Source organism: Protomyctophum bolini, assembly GCF_963924005.1.
Source record: "Protomyctophum bolini genome assembly, chromosome: 4".
Taxonomy (NCBI): Eukaryota; Metazoa; Chordata; class Actinopteri; order Myctophiformes; family Myctophidae; genus Protomyctophum; species Protomyctophum bolini.
In genome coordinates this window covers 40,869,867-40,890,045 of record NC_137865.1, presented here as the reverse complement: position 1 = coordinate 40,890,045, position 20,179 = coordinate 40,869,867, and the positions used below count along the sequence as shown (strand labels likewise).

The window sequence follows — 20,179 nt, the reverse complement described above, 5'->3', positions numbered from 1 at the left end:
AGTGTACATTTCAATTTGATAATATAGGCCTATTATATGGTTCCAAATAATTAATAGCCATATAGGATCACGGTCACAATATAAGCAATTTCCTTTCCGTTGTTTTCTTGTATTAATTAAACTATAAGCTAAACTCTAAAACACATGGACATGGAGTTTGATACCAAATATTTCACATATTCCATGTTTTTGTGACATGAAATAAAAAACGCACACAGCCTACACGGGGAAAAAAGTAGATTACATAATAATAAATCCGCGTCACAAGGTTAAAGAAATGCTCTATTCATGGAGTCAGAAAAAAGGCGACTGCAACACAGTTTTAAGATGTCTTTTAAAAACAGGGTTTACAGTTTAACGAGTCCGAAAGAAATATATTGTTGTTCAGTCCTCTCTCTCTCTCCCCCCCCTCTCTCTCTCTCTCTCTCTCTCTCTGTAATATAAAAACATCTTATGAGCGGCGCAGCTCCGTGAAATTGCACATAGTCTATCAAAGCGGTTATATTCATCTGCCGTAATCACATTAATGTCACATGCGTGTTTACCAAAAAAAGAACCCCCCCACTCTCTCCCTCCTCCTCTCTCTCTCTTCACCCCCCCCCCCCTCTCTCCCCTTGACCTTCCCATTTATTTCTAGTGGCTGGTGAGGTGATGATGCCGCGGCCATCTATATACTCCGCCGTATACGGGGTGTCGCACGCCCCCCACCACCCGCCCCAAAAGAGCAGATCTATTCAAGCCAACGCGACGCCTTGCTTGTATAAAGATCTGCTCTTTTTTGAGGCGAGCGACACCCTTCGTACGGCCGAAGTATAACCCGGGCATAATAGACTTGACCAAGGCCTTTACTTCAGTTCACACACACAGCGACAGAGACTCTGTCTGGTATACAAGGCCAGGCCAGGTATTCAGATAGCATCATTATTATTCACCGACAAAACCTTATAAGGGGGCTTTCTAAAATCATTAATATTATCATCATCATCATTATTATTATTATTATTATTATTATTATTTCTTTTCTGTATTCAAACTCCGCAGACTCTGGAAAACATCTGATTTCATTGTCCTAACCAGTCCCAGATGCAGAGGCAGAGAGGAGAGGAGAGGAGAGGAGCGCAGGGGAGAGAGTGAGTGAGTGAGTGAGTGTGTGTGAGTGTGCGCGCAGGAGGAGTGCGTGAGCTTTGCCATCAGTGTGTGTGTGTGTGTGTGTGTGTGTGTGTGTGTGTGTGTGTGTGTGTGTGTGTGTGTGTGTGTGTGCGTGTGTATGTGAGAGAGAGTGAGAGAGAGACAGAGAGAGAGAGCGAGAGAGAGAGAGAGAGAGACAGAGCGAGAGAGAGAGAGAGAGAGAGAGAGAGAGAGAGAGAGAGAGAGAGAGAGAGAGAGAGAGAGAGAGGAGTTTTTTGCTCGGGAAGAAGATCGGGGAGAAGAGAAAACAACAAGGAGAACTTTTCCTCGGCGTCCCTGCATGCGAACTTGGGGGAAGAAGAATCGTTTGGATTTTTATTTTATTTGGTATTTTTCATATATATATTTTTTCCCTCCCCCTTTTTTTAAATATAGTTTCTAGGTATGAACGCGGATACGTGCGTCTCATACTGCGATATGACATCCATGGATTCATATTATAACACGATCACCAACAGCACCGCTCCGGGCGGCGGTGGAGGAGGGGGAGGCCGGGGCGACCACCACCACCACCAGGGCAACCCGTTCAGGACATTCCAGACGACCCCCGAGCCCAAATACAGCCCCGTCGGCGCCGCCGGCTCGCAGTTCCTCCCCGCCGGTGGCGGTAACAAGGGACCCGGGCAGGGGCACCAGTCCTCCCGGGGGAGCCCCTCGCACGTCGCGGCCTTCCAGCAGGACTGCCAGTCGCTGGACGGCACGGATCAGGACCATGAGAGCACCTACAGCAAGTACCACCTCTTCATGCAGCGGCCGTCCTGCAAGACTCCCCCCGAGGGAGGCAAGCTGCACCCGGACAGCAGCAGCGGCCACAACGGGTCCCTCATCTCATGCTACGGTGAGTCAAGTCACAGTGCAGTCAGTCAGCCCTGCCTAGAGCCCGGCCGGCCGGCCGGCCTTTCGGGGAGCCCTTTGGTACCTTTTTCTGTATTTGGGAGCGACGTCCCAAATACAGAAAAGGTCACCAAAAGGGTCCCAAAAGCTTAACCAAGAGTCCCGAAACAACACTCCCCTTCTCGCCGGGAACAGAGGCCAAATGCAGCCATATGAGTTATATTATAATGTCTGTGTTGTTGGATGATGATCAAGACTTTTGTAAAAGTTTAGCAAAAGTCAGACTCAGATAAAAAAAATATATAGGCTACATCTATGATTGTCTTCTTGATTCAAGGCTAGTGTTCATAATGTTGTAATTTGTTTGTTTGTTTGCACCACACAATGCCAAAGGATACAGTTTTTTGTTTGACCATGTTGCACAAGCAAAAACTGACCATTCTTTATGAAGACAATAATATTCGTATGAAAGAATATTATTTAGATTGGAATGTTGTGTATAGAACGATGCTCTGGTTTTGATATAGATATATAGTTTATTTGCAGCAGTTGCATAGTTTGCGTTTTATTTGATTTTGCACTATTTTACGTGCATGGCCGTGCATGGCATCACTATAAGGGTTCGAGGCCATTGTTGAGACGCATGTTTTAAATGACAATTTAGACAAAATGTCATGTCTAGATTTGTAAATGACAAAATTGTCTAAATTGGACAAATAGGCCCACAATCCAGATATTGAACAGCATGTCACCGTTGTGTTCAATGGAGTCAAGTGCTTTATAAAGCCATAATTAGGTTTGAAGTTAAATTGCAGTGTTCAATACAAGTGGCAAATGTGCAATATATATATATCTGCCTCCATAGCCTATATTGTTATTATTGTTATTAAGTTATATAATTTTAGACTCTGACCTGCACAGCCTATAATATATAATATAGCTATAGTTTATCAATAATAAAGCCGCCCATCAATGAACATGAGCTGCAGCCAGGAGTTGTCAAAAACCAATTACTTAATTAATTACTTGATGTAATATTAAATAAAGGGCAAATAACCCACATTATGGTATAGCCGCCTTAGCGCAGGTGCTGACGACGGCCTGGCGCACGCGCGCGCGCATATATACACACACACACACACACACACACACACACACACACACACAGTGTGGTCGGCCCTATATAGAAATTAATTTCGTGGTGCATGTTTTTGACCATGCACTTCATATCAAATTCGGGAGGGAGCTAAAAAAAACATTTAAAAACAAATAGACCATACGAGGGTATAGGCCTATATATACTAGGCAATAGGCATACTATTCATTTTGTATATCGCGTGTTCTGCACACGCATGCACATTTCTGTAAAATAAAAACGAAGCACTGAGTGTTGTGCAACTGTACAGTAGCCATATATATTCCTAGGATGATCTACAGGCGTACAGAACATTGGCACAGCCGTAATTCAAGCAGGGTGTCTTTGCAGCAACTCGACGACGGATTGGCATTCTCATCATCTCCTCTCCGCGAAGGTTATTGAGTCAGTCTGTCTGTGGCACTATAAAAACGCTATTTGTGATAAACTAAAAAGGCTTTCATTATTATTCATGACGACGTTGAGACCATGCAGAGAGCTTTATATGCGGGGGAATTGGAAAACTCTGTTTAATGCGCAGAAGTTGAAACGGAATGTGGATATTGCAAAGAGAGAGAACAAGTGTCATAAAAGGTCAAACTCACAAGCAAGCGTATTTCACTAGAAGAACTGCAATAGTGTTGCATTTATTGTCGGGATTAATATGTTTATGTCTATTGAATATATCCGTGTTATTATGACGGTGTTTTCAATTAGACACCGTCACTTTGACCACATAACTTAGTTTGATTATAAAGTAGGCCTACACGTCTCTGTAATGTATAGTCAAGTGCGCTCATCTTCTAATAAATTCATCAAAACAAAGCTAAATGTAATCTAAACATGCGAGGGAAAGAGAGGCAAATCACATGAACCCAGACCAATAAAAATATCTGATCTTGGCAAAACAGAATTAAATTCAATCTTATTAAAGTAAATAATGGAATGGGCTTTAATGGAACCAATTACAGCGCATGCAGGGCCTGCTCTCTACAGTAGATGTGTGTGTGATTGAGTAACGACAACGATATGGCGTCAGAGCCAAGACCTGCATGGTCGCTGTGGCTGCAGCCAAGACCTGCATGCAGGGCTGCATGCTGCAGCCAAGACCTGCATGCAGGGCTGCATGCTGCAGCCGAGACCTGCATGGCCGCTGCTGCCAAAGTATACATTCATAAAATGAACAGCAAATTGCTTCACATGCATGCAACAATGAAAGGTCTGAAAAGTGTTGTATTTATGAAAAATAAAAATAATTATTTATATATACAGTATATATAATTGGACAATTTAAATAAATTGTCCATTATTTTGTTCATGCTCAACTTGTTCAACTCTGCAGATTTGCTCACACGTCATTTATGCATGATTGTTTGATAAATTCATTAACATTTTTTTTATCTAATTTGTATAACGCCAAGAGTTTACACAAATGGAACCAAATGGACCATTACGGGACCACTTGGTATAAAAAATTAATGTAGGCTATATACCCTTATACCCTCAGATTTATGGACAATGGACCACAATGGGAACAAGTCCAATGGCCTTTTTGTTGTTATCCTTTTAGCATAACCTTGACTGTTATCAATCATGGTTGAATTAATCAATCAATCAATTTCACTCTGAGTGTGTTCCAAATGGACCCTTAACACAAAACTGCCCCCATTGAACTGATGGTTCGGGGCCTGAGTCGCTGTGTTCTGTGGATTGGTTCGGTCACTCGGTTACTCAGTCTGGATAGGCTCCATATATCTCCAAAGTAGGCGGGACATGCAAAAGGGTGAAATGGACCCGTGGCTTCTGATTGGTCTGTGGTGCAGGTTGGGGGAAAAAACAAACACCAGTTTGATGTCGTATCAATGCGCTACTGCTGTTGTCCTGCAACGTCCCCTTATCATTCACTAAACTGCTGTTGTTGTCCTGCAACGTCCCCTTATCATTCACTAAACTCACCCCCCAGTACACAGCTATACTGCTGTTGTCCTGCAACGTCCTCTCCTCTCCACTCACCCCCCCATGGTACGCAGCTATACTGCTGTTGTCCTGCATGCAACGTCCCTTATCATTCACTAAACTCACCCCCCAGTACACAGCCTGTTGTCCTGCAACGTCCCCTTATCATTCACTAAACTCCCCCCCCAGTACACAGCCTGTTGTCCTGCAACGTCCCCTTATCATTCACTAAACCCACCCCCAGTACACAGCTATACTGCTGTTGTCCTGCAACGTCCCCTTATCATTCACTAAACCCACCCCCAGTACACAGCTATACTGCTGTTGTCCTGCAACGTCCCCTTATCATTCACTAAACCCACCCCCAGTACACAGCTATACTGCTGTTGTCCTGCAACGTCCCCTTATCATTCACTAAACTCACCCCCCAGTACACAGCTATACTGCTGTTGTCCTGCAACGCCCCCTATATCATTCACTAAACTCACCTCACACAGCAGTCACTTTTTTTGTACTACTGAATCTGACAGTGGACTATATAAATAATGTTTACTTTTTACCGTAGGTTTAGTCTCGATCTGGCGCTATTATTTCCAACAGTGAGAAGCGTGGGCAGAGTGGCGCTGGCTGATGACGTATCAGCAACAACGTGGCTACATACAGTAACAGGTGGCGTTATGAAATGCGAGTCTGCTGCCTCCTGCTGGCCAGACTGAGTAGCGACGCGGCAAAACAACTCCACGGAGCGCATGAACACAGCGACTCAGGCACTTTCCGCTCTTGTGACCACAGAACATTCTCAACCCTTACAAGAACTCTGGCGCTGTCGCGTCACTGTCAACAGGATGCACAGGCCTATTATTTTGAAAACCGAGAAATTCACCCCAAATTAACCCGAAGTAAAAATCGTCCATTACCAATCTGCCGGTCGCCCTGTCGTAACTTGACAAGTCATCAGAAGCGTTAAAATTGTAACTGATGCTTTTTTTTATGAGCCCTTAACATCGACGTCCTGTTAACATCTCAAAAAATGCAACCCGAAGATCGTGGCTATTAGAGGACTATAGGAGCAGCCATCTTGGTCCAGGCAACACGCTTTGTTTTGCTAGTTATGTTCACGAGCACAACCTTTATCACAAACCACTATAAAGACCAGTGCTGTCGCTGACCATTTGGTTGCCCTACGCCAGAGGCGTATCTACAATAAGGCGAGGACAGGCAAATCCATCCATTTCTGGCCTGGCCAAAATCCATACAACAATGACAAAAAAGAGATGACAAAAACAAGACTATGAGAGAACTAAGAGAACTATTGCTGGACAGCGGACTGGCCGTTGCGGTAGAGCACAACCCTCAATCACCCATTGGAATGTAAATGCATGCCTTTCAGCCTTTGTATCATACTCGTCTGGCAGGTATATCTCTTTGAAAACCTTTAGTACTACGATTGTGCGCGGGGTGGCGATAATTAACACATCTTACCTGCGAAACGCCACCTCCCTACGCATATGTTTGTGCTGCTGCCGCCGTTATTAAGCGGAGAAAATTATTATTGTGAGGATTATTGTGGCACCTTTTGGCACAGGTTGTTGTTGTTGTTGTGTGCCCCCCCCCCCCCCCCCCCTTGTCGTGTTGCCCTACGCACAGTGCATCTTGTGCGTATACCTATCGACGTTACTGATAAAGATGCATATATAAAGGCACAAAAGCGTTGGATTTGATAGGACGTAAATATACGTCATTAAATGTGTTAAAGGTCCATAATGGACCCTTGGTTTAACGCATCAGTGAACACTATATCAGAGGTAAATTCACACAGATGATTTTACAGTGTATATTAAGGTCCCATGTGTCATCAAATGGACCATTTGTATGTGTGTATATATATATATACACACACACCACCACGGGAGTTTAGAGGCAGAGGATTTGTAGCCCCCCCCTCTCCCCCCTCTCTCCCCCCCTCCCCTTTCTCTCTCATTGAAATGTATGGCCTTGGCAAGTGCAGTGACAGAGCCATTTAAAACAGCATCATTAAATACAAGATGTCTCCCCGGAGGAAGAGAAGCTTCGAGGAGCATTTGTTGTTGTTTCAAATGTTGCAGCCAGATGAATGGATGTGGAGGAGCCTCGTCACACACTGAGGGCCTCACAGCCCCCTAGGGTGGGGGGGTTGAAACGGGACGGTGTTGGGGTCCCAGCCAAAGCCTCAGGCGTCAACAGGCTTGTGTTATAATGTGTGGTCCCCCCCGTCCCCGTCCCCACTCTCCTCTCCCCCCCGCCCCCCCCCCCCACTCCCCTTGCTGGGACGATGTTGCTCAACCCATACCGTCGTCCGTGATGCTTTCTATCTGCAAACATCACAACACACCAGAACCAGAAAGAATGGTTAGAATAAACCATTATGGACGGGAACCACTCTATGTTCTGCTTTAGCTGTTGAAAAATAGCAGACCTACAAGCTCATAGCGCGGCACCGAGTGCCGCGCTATGAGCTTGTAGGTCTGTGCTATTTTTGAAAAATCGTGAAAATGCAGCACAAAAGCTCTTTCAGAGCGAACGTTCTTAACTAACATCTTTCCTTCTGGAACAACATATTTACAGACGGGGGTCGGCGGCCAATTACATATATTTTCGGGGTTCCCTCAATTTACATGAAAATGTTTGAGAACCACTGACATAGAAACATGGCGTTTTTCAGAAAACTGTCAGGATTCAGAAGGCATTTGTATAGAATCGAGGTCAGGTCGAAATGGGATAAACCCACCAGGGAATGTGTTGTAAACCACTCGAGCCTCCCTGTGCACTCAGCATCCATTATTCTGGAAGGAGGTTAACGTCGGAGCCAAAAGTAGAGCAGATCTAACACACGCCGATGAGCTCGTATAGATTTGGGGGGCGAAGAGATCTTGGTGTGTGATACGACGGAAACTAAATACGGGCCCCGACGGCACTCCTCCAGAACCATGTGTTGTTCTGATGTTGTTCTGTTCTGTTCTGTTCTGTAATGCCCAAACGTTTTATATAACTCAAGACCCCCAAAAGAGAAATGAAACTTGTATGAGATGAGTTTGCCATGTTGCAGGATCCAAATTAGTGAAAATAGCAGATCCACAAGCGTTGTGAGCTTGTGGATCTTTATGAAAGACTTATTTATTTATTTTTAATTGTTTCTAATTGATGGATAGGAATGTAGGAAACAGAAAAGGGTATATTTTCCTCTCGACCGATAACATGCGTCCTCGACCCTATCATGGGTTCTAATCTACGGAAACAGTGCTATGATGTGTGTGTGCGTGCCGTGTGTGTGTGTCTGCATGCGTAGAATCCAGAGGGAAGTTAATGTGCACGTGAGTCATCTTGTGATGGTGGAAACATCACGTTAATACAGATAGACCCAAACACACGCGTTGTGACTCTCTGTATGTGACATAACTCTGAAGTGGTGTACAGTATGTATACCGTACGTACTCAGGAAGTAAACGTTCAAAATTCGACTTCAGAAACAGGAGAAAAGTTTTGCCATCAAAATATACTTACAGTAGCCTGCCATATACTATCATGCTTCACAAATTGTGTAATAGTTTAGAAAATAGCAGATCTACAAGCGAACATGTTGTGAGCTAGTGGTCCCCCCCACCCCTGCACACACATACACTCTAGTCTACAGTATATTCCATTAAGACATGTCGACCCTGGTGTCAAGGCATGGTTGATAAGTAGCACTGCCTGAACCTCATAATGCGTAATATCTTTCCCCAAACAGGGACTCTTGGATGGGCGGTAGAGCAGTTTGCGTACATGCGCACGCACACACACACACACACACACACACACACACACACACACACACACACACACACACAGTTCAAGTCCTGGCTATACTAGAGGACAGGGAATCCATGCAGATTGAAGAGAGAATCTTTATGTATTTATGCATGTGTTAAAAGGCAGCGCTGTCATCACCGTGCATGGCTTTGATCTGAACAGCCTTTCTCATCAAAAAGTCATTTTTTTCCCTTGACACCGAATCTCTTAGTTGAAAAGAACTCTACAAGAATCTACAAGCTCACAACACAATGTGTTGTAGATCTGCATGCATGCGTGCGTGCGGTTTTGATGGAGTTTATGAAACATCCGATCTTTGATTCATGAAACAGAATGTTCAGAGAATGGAGCCTGTTGTGTATTTCTAGTGAAGAAAATACCTGTGCCTGTGCGTGAGTGCGTGCGTGCGTATGTGAGTGTGCGAGTGCGTACGTGAGTGTGCGAGTGCGTACGTGCGTGCCGGATACCTATGACTGCACAGAACTGAATCCAACCTGCTGTTAGAAGTAATGCAGATCCATAGAAGCTTATAGAATCTAGAAGAATCGTTTTCAACCCTTTAGCCAAATCTTTGCTTCTGGGGGGATCCCCGGAACTACATATTTTCAGATGGGGGTATAGGCGGCCAAATGCATATGTAATTCTTGGGGTCCTTGGACATGGAAAAGGTCTGTCATAGAAACATGATTTAGAAGACATTTTTCATAAAATCGGCCTCAGTCCTAGTAACGTCTTCTAAACGGCAGAGGCCGTGAGAACGATGACCCGGTTTACACAACCCTGTCTCAACAGTAGACCACAACGTCTTGTAAACACAAATACAACACAAGTCACGGATGAGTTTGACCGGCACGGAATGATCCAACGAGAAACAGGCAGTGGAGGAAGAAGTGAAATAAAATAATGTATTCTGTTATAAGGTCTTTAAAAGAATATAGCCAATCTACAAGCTTGCATAGAAACAGTACTCGAGAATCCTAGGTAAACCAAGAAAGAACGCCTACCCAGTATAATATTCAAAAATAAATAAACTGTACGTTCTTTTCAATAGTCAAAGGATAAAGTACAGCTTAAGTGGTTAATGTATATGTTTTGTATTAATACATCTAAATCTGCAATGTAACCAGTAGCTAAAGCTGTCAAATAAATGCAAGGGAGTAAAACAATCAAACAATACTTTCCACCACTGGACGGACGCAGCTAGAAGGCTTTCTGGGAGTGTTTACAGTATGTATACATCCATATGCACATGTGTTTTGTTGGCATTATGTGTGAGGACTCAAATGCAGCGCACCAGATATTTTCAAAACAAAACTGGGTCAATGGCGTTTTGAGAAGTTCCAGTTCTACCCCCTACCCCCCCCCCCGCCCATTCTTCTTTCCCTCTTTACCAAACCTCTTTGGCGAAAACAGCTACAAGTTCACAAACAACGAGCCGTCACGCGACATGTGAGGTTTTCACCAAGCGTTCGACCGACAGAATAGCAACGCTTTACAATTTTCTGAAATACCTCATGTTTCTGTATCAGTGGTGCTCAATATTTCATGTCAAGGACACCAAATAACAAAAATGATGTGTAGTAATTGGCCACCGACCCCCATCTGAAAATATGCGTTGTTGCAGGGACCAGCAGAAGCTAAAGTTTGAGTTCAAAACGTTCGCTCTGAAAGAATATATATTCAAAGATTTGAGACACATTTTCACGATTTTTCCAAAATAGCAGACCTACAAGCTCGTAGCGCGCCACTCGGTGGCACACTATGAGCTTGTAGATCTGCTATTTTGTAATAGCTTAAAACACCACTGTGCAGTGCAGTCTGAAAACGTATCCGTATGGAAGTAACCGTATCTCTAGACACGGTGCAGTGCAGTCTGCGAATTAACTTTGACTCTCGTTTCAGTTTTTCAGCCTTGACGGTCCGAGTCGAGAAAACGCATAATATGGGAACAAAAACACACCTGGTCTGGTTAAAGCGGTTTTATGTCCTGTGGCGTTAAGTGACATTGAGTCGAGTCTCTATGAAACAGCGACTATAGTGTGACAACTAACCGTTACACCATACGTCTGGAGCAGAGTCTGCGGTCGAATATATATACTGGTCTTAACTGGTTCCCAGTATGCCTGAACAACATGCTGTCAGTCTCTGAAGGCGCATAAAACACGTCTGCCAAGTATGGGATTGTGCTTTCTTTGTCCGTCTTCTATTTGCTTCATTAATTTTATACTTTGCTGTTGTGATTTGGAGCGCAGGGGGTCCGTCTACTGTACTGTACTGTCACACCTGAAATCATCATATATACAGTTATTGTGTGTGTGTGTGTGTGTGTGTGTGTGTGTGTGTGTGTCACAACAGTGACACTTGGTGGTGAAAACCAACCAAACACTATTTTCGTGCTCGGACACAGCCGGGGACCCAGTGACGGACCCAGGCAGGGACACAGCCACACCACACACATAGCTAGCAGATGTACAAGCATGCAGCAGCTTGTATATTGTGCTATTTTTGATAACCACTGACTTCTTTAATTAAAAAAAAAAGACAGCAAACGGGGAGGGATACAATCTAAAATGACACAGATGCTTTACCGGATTTGACTGGGTTCAAGATAATTAAAGCACCTACTAAAACACAAACCCAGGACAGAAAAAAGGATCTTTGCATCCTGTCAAAAGTCAGTTCTCTGAGTGTAATGTGTTAAACTAAAAGGATGAGGGAAGTGATGTCAGAGGTCATGCATGTGTTGATGGTTACCATGTTGTGTTGGATGCAATCACACATGATTCTGCTGGTTGAGCATGTATACTTATTACTATGATTGTTTGTCGTTTATTAATAACATGTGATTCCACTATAGCGTGCACTTAACGATCGACAACCATTATTTATCGTCTATTAAAACAGATTAGCCGACGATCCCGCATAGTCCTCGATCGGGTCCATGAAGGAAATAAATCATACGCATTGCATACAATGCATGAAGTGACATAAAACATGCGTACAGTATGCGAATTAAGAAGCACAGACACAGGCAGTACAGTAGGTGTACATAATGGTATCAGCCCAAACAATAACATACACATGATGTGGTCACTGCATTGAACCACTTAACCCATTCTGACCTGAGATCAGATTCATACGAGGTTTCCACTAGGACACACACTGGTCTGATTAATCCATTCTGACCTGAGATCAGATTCTAGAAAAATGTCAGTCGTTCTTCGATTTTTCAAAAATAGCAGACCTACAAGCTCGTATCGCGCCACTCGGTGGCGCGATATGAGCTTGTAGATCTGCTATTTTTCAATAGCTAAAGCATAACATGATGCTAACACCAAAACGGGTTCCCGTACAGAATGGGTTAAACCTGAAATACTTATTTGACTTGGTCCATAAGTTGCTCGATTCAGTATTTAGAGATTTTATATTAATTTTAGCTGCCCCGCCCCCTTCCCATACAAACCCATTGTAACTCCAAACTCCATTTTAACCCATTCATCAAAAAACACACGTCCCCACATACTGTCCTAATGTGAAGGAGCATATATTATTTTTAATAATTGTTTTTGGAAAAGAATGTGGACCACCTGGAGAACCTGGAAGACTATAAGAATCAAAAAAATATATTAAAGATAAATGAAAAACCATTTAAAGCCTACCTATGACATCATTGATGTGGATTTAAAGCCTACCTATGACATCATTGATGGGGATTTAAAGCCTACCTATGACATAATTGACATCATTGATGAGGATTTAAAGCCTACTTATGACATCATTGATGGGGATTTAAAGCCTACCTATGACATCATTGACGTGGATTTAAATCCTACCTATGACATCATTGATGGGGATTTAAAGCCTATACCTATGACATCATTGACATCATTGATGAGGATTTAAAGCCTACTTATGACATCATTGATGGGGATTTAAAGCCTACCTATGACATCATTGATGTGGATTTCAAGCCACTATAAACTACAGCCTTCCTCGTTCTGGAAAGTTAACATGCTTAATTAATCTAATTAAAAGCTCTCATTCGAGCATTCATTGAAAAATAAGTTTGGGATGGTGTGTTTGAAATGATCAAACCTTCAGCGATGATGTCAGTCTATAGCATTAGTCAGGTTTGTGAACTTTAGGTGACTTCACTTCACTTCTACACACCTGACATGTCGATCTGTTAAGCGTTAGGTCAAGTACGTGCCGTGGGCCGCGGCAGGAGTAATACACGACCAGCCAGACAAAACCTCCACATCATTACCGCTATGAACAGGACAACACACAGACGCGTGCATGCGCACACACACAGACAGACGCGTGCGCGCACACAAGCACACGCACACAACGCGCAGATATACAGGCATGCAGCTTTATAATGAGGTGTTCATGAGGTGTGTTTCAGTGGAAATAAAACAGGAGCTTCACAAAGGAGGCTGTTTTCTAGCAAGTCGGTCTCATAAAACCCTTTCTGACTTACCTGTCTGTCTGTCTGTCTCTCTTTCTCTGTCTGTCTCTCTTTCTGTCTCCCTGTCTGTCTGTCTCTCTTTCTCTGTCTGTCTCTATTTCTGTCTCCCTCCCTGTCTGTCTCTCTTTTGTCTCCCTGCCTGCCTGCCTGCCTGTCCTCTCCTGCTTATATCCCTTCCTTCATCATGTCCTGCTGCTATGTGCCAGGTCACCTTTCATAATATATATATATATATATATATATATAGAGAGAGAGAGAGAGAGAGAGAGAGAGAGAGAGAGAGTGTAGGGGGGGATACAGAGCGAGAGGGACAGAGAGAGAACGACAGTGAGATGGGGGATATAGAAATAGAAAGAGAGAGAGAGAGAGAGAGAGAGAGGTAAACTTTGGCCTCTGCTTCCTGTCTTCCTGAAGATGGACCCCCCCCCCCCTCACACTCACACCCACACGCCCCCATACCCCACCACACCACCACCCCCCCATGCATGGTCTGCAGGCCAGCAGAGAAAGAGAACGATATACATGTAAATGTTAACCAGGTGTAGGCCATGGAGGAGAGGAGGCGGTGCCGTGTGTGTGTGTGTGTGTGTGTGTGTGTGTGTGTGTGTGTGTGTGTGTGTGCGCGCGTGCGTGCGTGCGTGCGTGCGTGTGCGTGCGTGCGTGCGTGCGTGCGCGTGTGCGTGTGCGCGTGCGTGCGTGTGTGTGTGTGTGTGTGTGTGTGCCTCCAGTGTTACTACTGACTGCCTCTGACAGAATGTTCTGTCAGACTCTCTCTGCTCCGGTCCTCCCTGATTCTTATCTACCCTCCTGGAGGTCTGCTCTGCTGCAGAGCCCAGAACACACCATGGGGGGAACCAGGGGATCGGATCACCTTATCCAGTTGCAAAACCAAAACAAAACCAAACAAAAACCACCCCAAAAAAGAAAAAAAAGCCTTATTACGTTATCCACATCATAAAAGCATGAGGCCCGGCTGCAACGCCGTAATAAAACATATGGTAAACATAATACGATGACAGTATTGTTTCCTGATTATAATAATAGTACAGTGTTGTTGTTCTAAGCCGTGGGTGGTTGTTGGTTAGATCACTTCTTATATAAAGTCTTACAAAGTATTAAATACGGCAGTGACTGTAGTTTAAAAGAAAAAAGGTTGCTGTTATTTCAGACCACTTTACAATGCACAATTATAATTTTAATGCCTTAAAGGGATTGTTGGCAGAGCAAGTGTAGCACCCAGGATTACATTAGATAATTGACACTGGGTGATAAAAAAAAATGGGTTACAAAATTGTGGGATAAAACATTTAAAGAAATTAAATTGATTGCCTGAGTCCCGGGTGGGAGTTCTGCTCTGGTTTGCGTGGAATATCAATTAGTTCCGGTCATTTTTTGTGGGGGGGCACTGGTGTCACTCATTAAAAGTAAAAGATTCCACAAAACTAACGTCATTTGTAGCCTAAAATATTAGTGCAACCTTCGTTCATTTTTGTGTCCATATCACTAAGCCATAGTTCCATGTGATAGGGGGGTCAAAGTTGAACGAAAGTTGTGCTAATATTTTAGAAATAGGCCAACAATACAAATGACGTTAGTTTTGTGGATTAATTTACTTTTAATTAGTGACTCCAACGCCCCCCCCCCCACAAAATAACCGGAAACTACTTAATATTCACCAAAACCAGAGCAGAACTCCCACCACAGGACTCCGACTCAGGCAATCAATTAATACAGTTGCAAAAATTGCAACTATCCCTTTAATTCAAACAGCTATTTTTACAACTTTTGTTTAGGCAAACAATTGGTTTAAATATCGTACACACTACTCAGCAACGCGTTGCGAGTAGGCATTTCATTAGTTATAAAACTCGTTTGCTAGCCTTACTTGCCTCCTACAGTGAGCGTTTACATCAACTGATTTGTCCCCCCAAAGTCTAGTGAAGAGAATGGTGTAATCGTCCGTATTCCAAAGCAAACAGACCCGTCTTCCATCCAAGCATTCATCAGAGGAACCGAGGTCGAGGTGACTTGTTTTATTGATGGAAAAGGGAGTATTTGCATCGGTTCAAAATATCATCTTATAAAACGTATTAACCCATTTCGGGCGGGAGCCCCTTTTGGTGTTTTAAGTATTATGTTACAGTATTATGTTTAGCTATTGAAAAATAGCAGATCTACAAGCTCATAGCGCGGCACTCGAACTTGTAGGTCTGCTATTTTTTTAAAGAAATCTGAAAATGTGGCACAAATCTTTGAATATTCTTTCAGAGCGAACGTTTTTAACTCAAATCTTTGCTTCTGGGAGGATCCCTGGAACAACACGTTTTCAGATGGGGGTCGGCGGCTAATTACATATATTTCTTATATATTTCTGCTGGTCATTGACATGGAAATGTTTGAGAACCACTGACATACGTAGAAACATGGGTTTTTTTCAGAAAACTGTCAGGATTCAGAAGACATTTTGTAGAATGGCCTTCATGTCTAAATGGGTTAATCAGAGCAAGCAGAACTACAACAACGCTGAGCTGAATGTTTTCTAGATGGAACTGAAATATGACAACATGTAGGTTTGCATATACGAGCAACGGAATTACAAATACTTGATTGTACTATTTTTTTGAAACTATTCTACCATGGTGTAAACTGTGTATACTCAGCACTGTTGATTTTGACAGCAATGTTTTATTTTAGTTTTAGTCACATTTTAGTCACTTGGAATGTGTCAGTGTTAGTCTAGTTTTAGTTGACTAAAATGTATTTTGGCAGGCCTCCCGTCGTAATGACTGATTTTATGCTGTAAATAGGCGATCTGTGAGCTTGTAGATCAACTATTTTCGGCGTATAGTGGATCTCTTGTCCACTACTAGTCCCTTCCTAACATTTTAGTCTAGTTTATATTTGTTGAGGAAATTGTCAATATATTTAGTCTTAGTCATCATATTCATAGCCTAGTTTCCTTTAGTTTGTCAGTGAAAAAAGGTATTTGACGAACATTCTTTTGTCATAGTATTAGTGGACGAAATCGACACTGAAACTCAGTTCACCTGTAAGCCTCCCTTTTCCCCCCTATACATCAAATCTCTGACATCGAAATACCTCATGTTTCTGTATCAGTGGTGCTCAATATTTCATGTCAAGCATCCCAAAAATGTAATTGGCCACCAACCTCCATCTGAAAATATGTTGTACCAGCCGGGACCCCCCCAGACCCAGAAGAAAAGATTTGAGTTAAAAACATTCGCTCTGAAAGAATATATATTCAAAGATTTGAGGCACATTTTCACGATAAAAAAAAAAAATAGCAGACCTACAAGCTCGTAGCGCGGCACTCTCTGCCACGCTACGAGCTTGTAGATCTGCTATTTTTCAAAAGCTAAAGCATGACACAATGCTTTAAACACCAAAAGGGTGGGGAACACCGTTCAGAATGGTTTAAGAGCACTGACTGAATTCCAAATATTTCATCTGACTTCATGGCAAAAGACATTCTATCACGCCAACTTCGACATCGTTCTTTTGGGGGCATTCCAAACACGAACCGCTATGAAATCTATAGCGTTACTAATACTATTCTGGTGAGAACATTCTGCAAGGAATAGCTGAAATAGATTTGATGTATATTACAAAAATCACACCCGTGTGAACCCAGCGGTGCAACTATACTTTTATTATATTATTGAAGTTACTGTACTGTACTGTACTGTACTGTACTGTACTGTACTGTACTGTACTGTACTGTACTGTACTGTACTGTAGTTAAATTATACTATTGTTATAGTTATGGTGCTCAGTGTGAATGGGCCTGTAGGATGCTCAACAGCGCCACTTTAGGTCACAGAGTGGTATCGCAGCTTGTTCCTATACGGACTGATGCACATAGGGACATACGGACAAGGGACACATGAAGCCAGTCATTGAAGAGGTGTGCACCACTCAAAAAACAGATAATCAATAGACTAAGAGTCCTAGGGGGCCTGTTTAAAACAGATAATCAATACACTAAGAGTCCTAGGGGGCCTGTTTAAAACAGATAATCAATAGACTCAGAGTCCTAGGGGGCCTGTTTAAGACAAGACATAAGCGATTAATCTTAATCTTGAAGAAACAAAGCCCCAATAAAAGCCTATTCTATCATGGTCTAAGTTGAAGTGGAGTGAGAGCAGCACGTTAACATTCCTCTGGTTGGTACTGTTAACTGTAGGACGTCTGTAAGCGTGGTTGGTGGATGTCCTGGTGATGACAGTGCATGAGGTCATGCACGTGTCAATTTATTGGGAGCCGAGCCTGAGCAGAACCAGTCCAAGTTTCCCACGGAATCTGCATTCCACGCGGCAGCAGCAGCAGCAGCTAGCAGCACGCTGCTGGCATTGATCTGCAGAGCTCTCCTCTGGAACATCTGCGAACATCTGGGGAGGAGGGGAGCACCACCCCCTCCCTCCCTCCCACTCCCCCATGCAACCCCCCCACCACCACCTCTCTCTCTCTTACTACACGGTGTCTCAGATCCCAGACCAGCCAGCCCACCTGACTCCAGACGAATAGAATAATAATTCAGCCTCAAAGCAATGCAGTATAAACCCGGCCCCGTCCCGTCCCGACGTTCCTCTGCAAACCAAATGAATTATGCTGGAAGAGCACCTGCTACACTATACGAACTATACGGTTTTCTGAAAAACCTTATTTTTCTGTATCAGTGGTTCTCAATATTTCATGTCAAGAACCCCCAAAAATGATATGTAATATGCCTCCGGCCTCCCATCTGAAAAGATGTTGTTTCCCCCCCCCCCCCCAAGAAGCAAAGATTTGAGTTAAAATGTTCATGAACCCATGATCCGCAAGACCGAACTCGTCGATCTGCTCTACTTTTAGCTAGATTTGAATCCTGAAAAGTAACAGTTTTGGACATATGAGTTTTCCACCCGGCAGAGACATTATGAAGAAACAATTCAATTCTGTAAGAGCAGTCTGCTACTATTAAAAAAAAAGACATAAAAGGATGAATTAGTTGTCTGTAAGGCAGAGGCAAGGAAGCAACCAGGTGCTCAGGAGGTGTGCAGGTATAAAAAAATAAAAAAAAATAGTAAAAAGGTGTTCCTGGGGATAACACAACTATAGAACAAAGCGGAGATCCGGGCACACCTAAAGGTTAAAAAGGACGAAAACGTTATTCAACAGACATGTTTCATCAGTATAGTCCGTAATCCGTATAGGTCGAAACATGTCGGTTGAATAAAGTTTTCCTCGTTTTTAACCTTTAGGTGTGCCCGGATCTCCGCTTTGTTCTATAGTTGTGTGTAAGGTTGAGAACTTGAATAGTACGCCTATAGGTAGTGCAAGTGATTTGTTTTGTGTTTTTAAAACTAAGAAAAAAATGTATAGTTTTAAAGTAAAACCGCTATATTTTGATAGTAATCATTGCTATAGTGTAGTCACTACTAGTGTTTGTTCAGTAACAGGTGAATCTCCAGCTCTATTAAACAGTTTTTCAGGTGGGCTACACATTTCATCCAATTCGGAGAGAAATCCCCACAAAGATCCTCCATTGTTTGCTGTGTGTTCCTGCTCCAGTTTTCTCAGCTCATTTATTTGTGTCATCACTTCCAGTTTCATCCAGTACGACTTCTCTCTCTCTTGATTGGATTAAATTGCTATATCTTCTGTTTACTAAAGAACCCTTTTTACTGAACAAACCCTCCATGAAGCAATATGATATGATATGATATGATATGATATAGTACTTTGTCAGTTCACACTGAAATTTGTCTTGCGACCCAGCAGCCAAGTATGCAGAACACATATACACACATCTGACATAACACGAAGAACAAGACAATTTACATACATAAAGACATGAAGACGAGAGCAATATCCACCGCTTAGATTACCCCGTGGCTATACTACATCTCCTGATTAAGCCTCAAGGTCGACTGGTGGACAAATGATTATACTCAGAATTCAAAAATACAAAAAAAAAAGATCACACCAACTTTAAACTCTGCCACTGTCGGCTCCGCACATTTTTTTTTTGTTCTTTCGGAGAGCAATTTAGAGTGCTGCGTTTTAAAAGCATTCCGCTTCCCCATTTAGCGTCTGGTCATTAACCCTTCCCCAGGTTACTAATTTATAGGGTTTCTTTTATTTGCCTTCACTTGACCTATCGCATCCCTTTCCATAAAAGCGGAGAGGGTGCCCTGGTGTTTTACAGCCAGTTCAATTACACTTTGATGTTTTCTCTCTGTTTTCACCAGTGATTAAATTGCTGACCCTAGTAAACACGTGACCCCGGCTAACTGAAGCGGTCTGTCGCCGCCATAGCCGCCGCACGCCTCTCGAAGGGAAGGGAGCGACATCGCTATACGTTCCATTCTGTGCCTCGGACGGTATATACGACGTACACCAGGGTTTCTCAAAGTACGGGCGCCGCAGCGCCGTATATAGGACGCCGTGGCGTGACGCGAGTCCAGGAGCGCCACAGAATAATATTTGAAAGTTGGTAGAGGGTTGTATACATTGTCACATGACAGCGTTGCGCAAAAGTATAGCGAAAATATGTTGTGAGCTTGTAGATTGGCTATTTCACCTAGGTGGTGTATAGGCATTATGTTATGCTTTAGCTATTGAAAAATAGCAGATCTACAAGCTCATAGCTACGAGCTTGTAGGTCTGCTATTTTTGAGAAATCGTGAAAATGTGGTGCAAATCTTTGAATATATATTCTTTCAGAGCGAGCGTTTTTAACTCAAATCTTTGCTTCTGCAATGAGA

The 20,179-nt window shown here is 43.1% G+C and overlaps 1 protein-coding gene across 1 annotated transcript in view; it reads left to right on the top strand.

The window, feature by feature from the left end:
- The first annotated feature begins 1,435 nt into the window (after positions 1-1,435).
- The window catches only part of LOC308314404 (homeobox protein aristaless-like 4), a 60,189-nt gene continuing 41,445 nt past the window's right edge, over positions 1,436-20,179 (top strand). Inside the window, exon 1 of the mRNA XM_080762031.1 lies at positions 1,436-2,026. Within this exon, the coding sequence (XP_080618157.1) occupies positions 1,573-2,026 (454 nt within the window). The 5' untranslated portion in view covers positions 1,436-1,572. The remainder of the gene's footprint in view (positions 2,027-20,179) is intronic.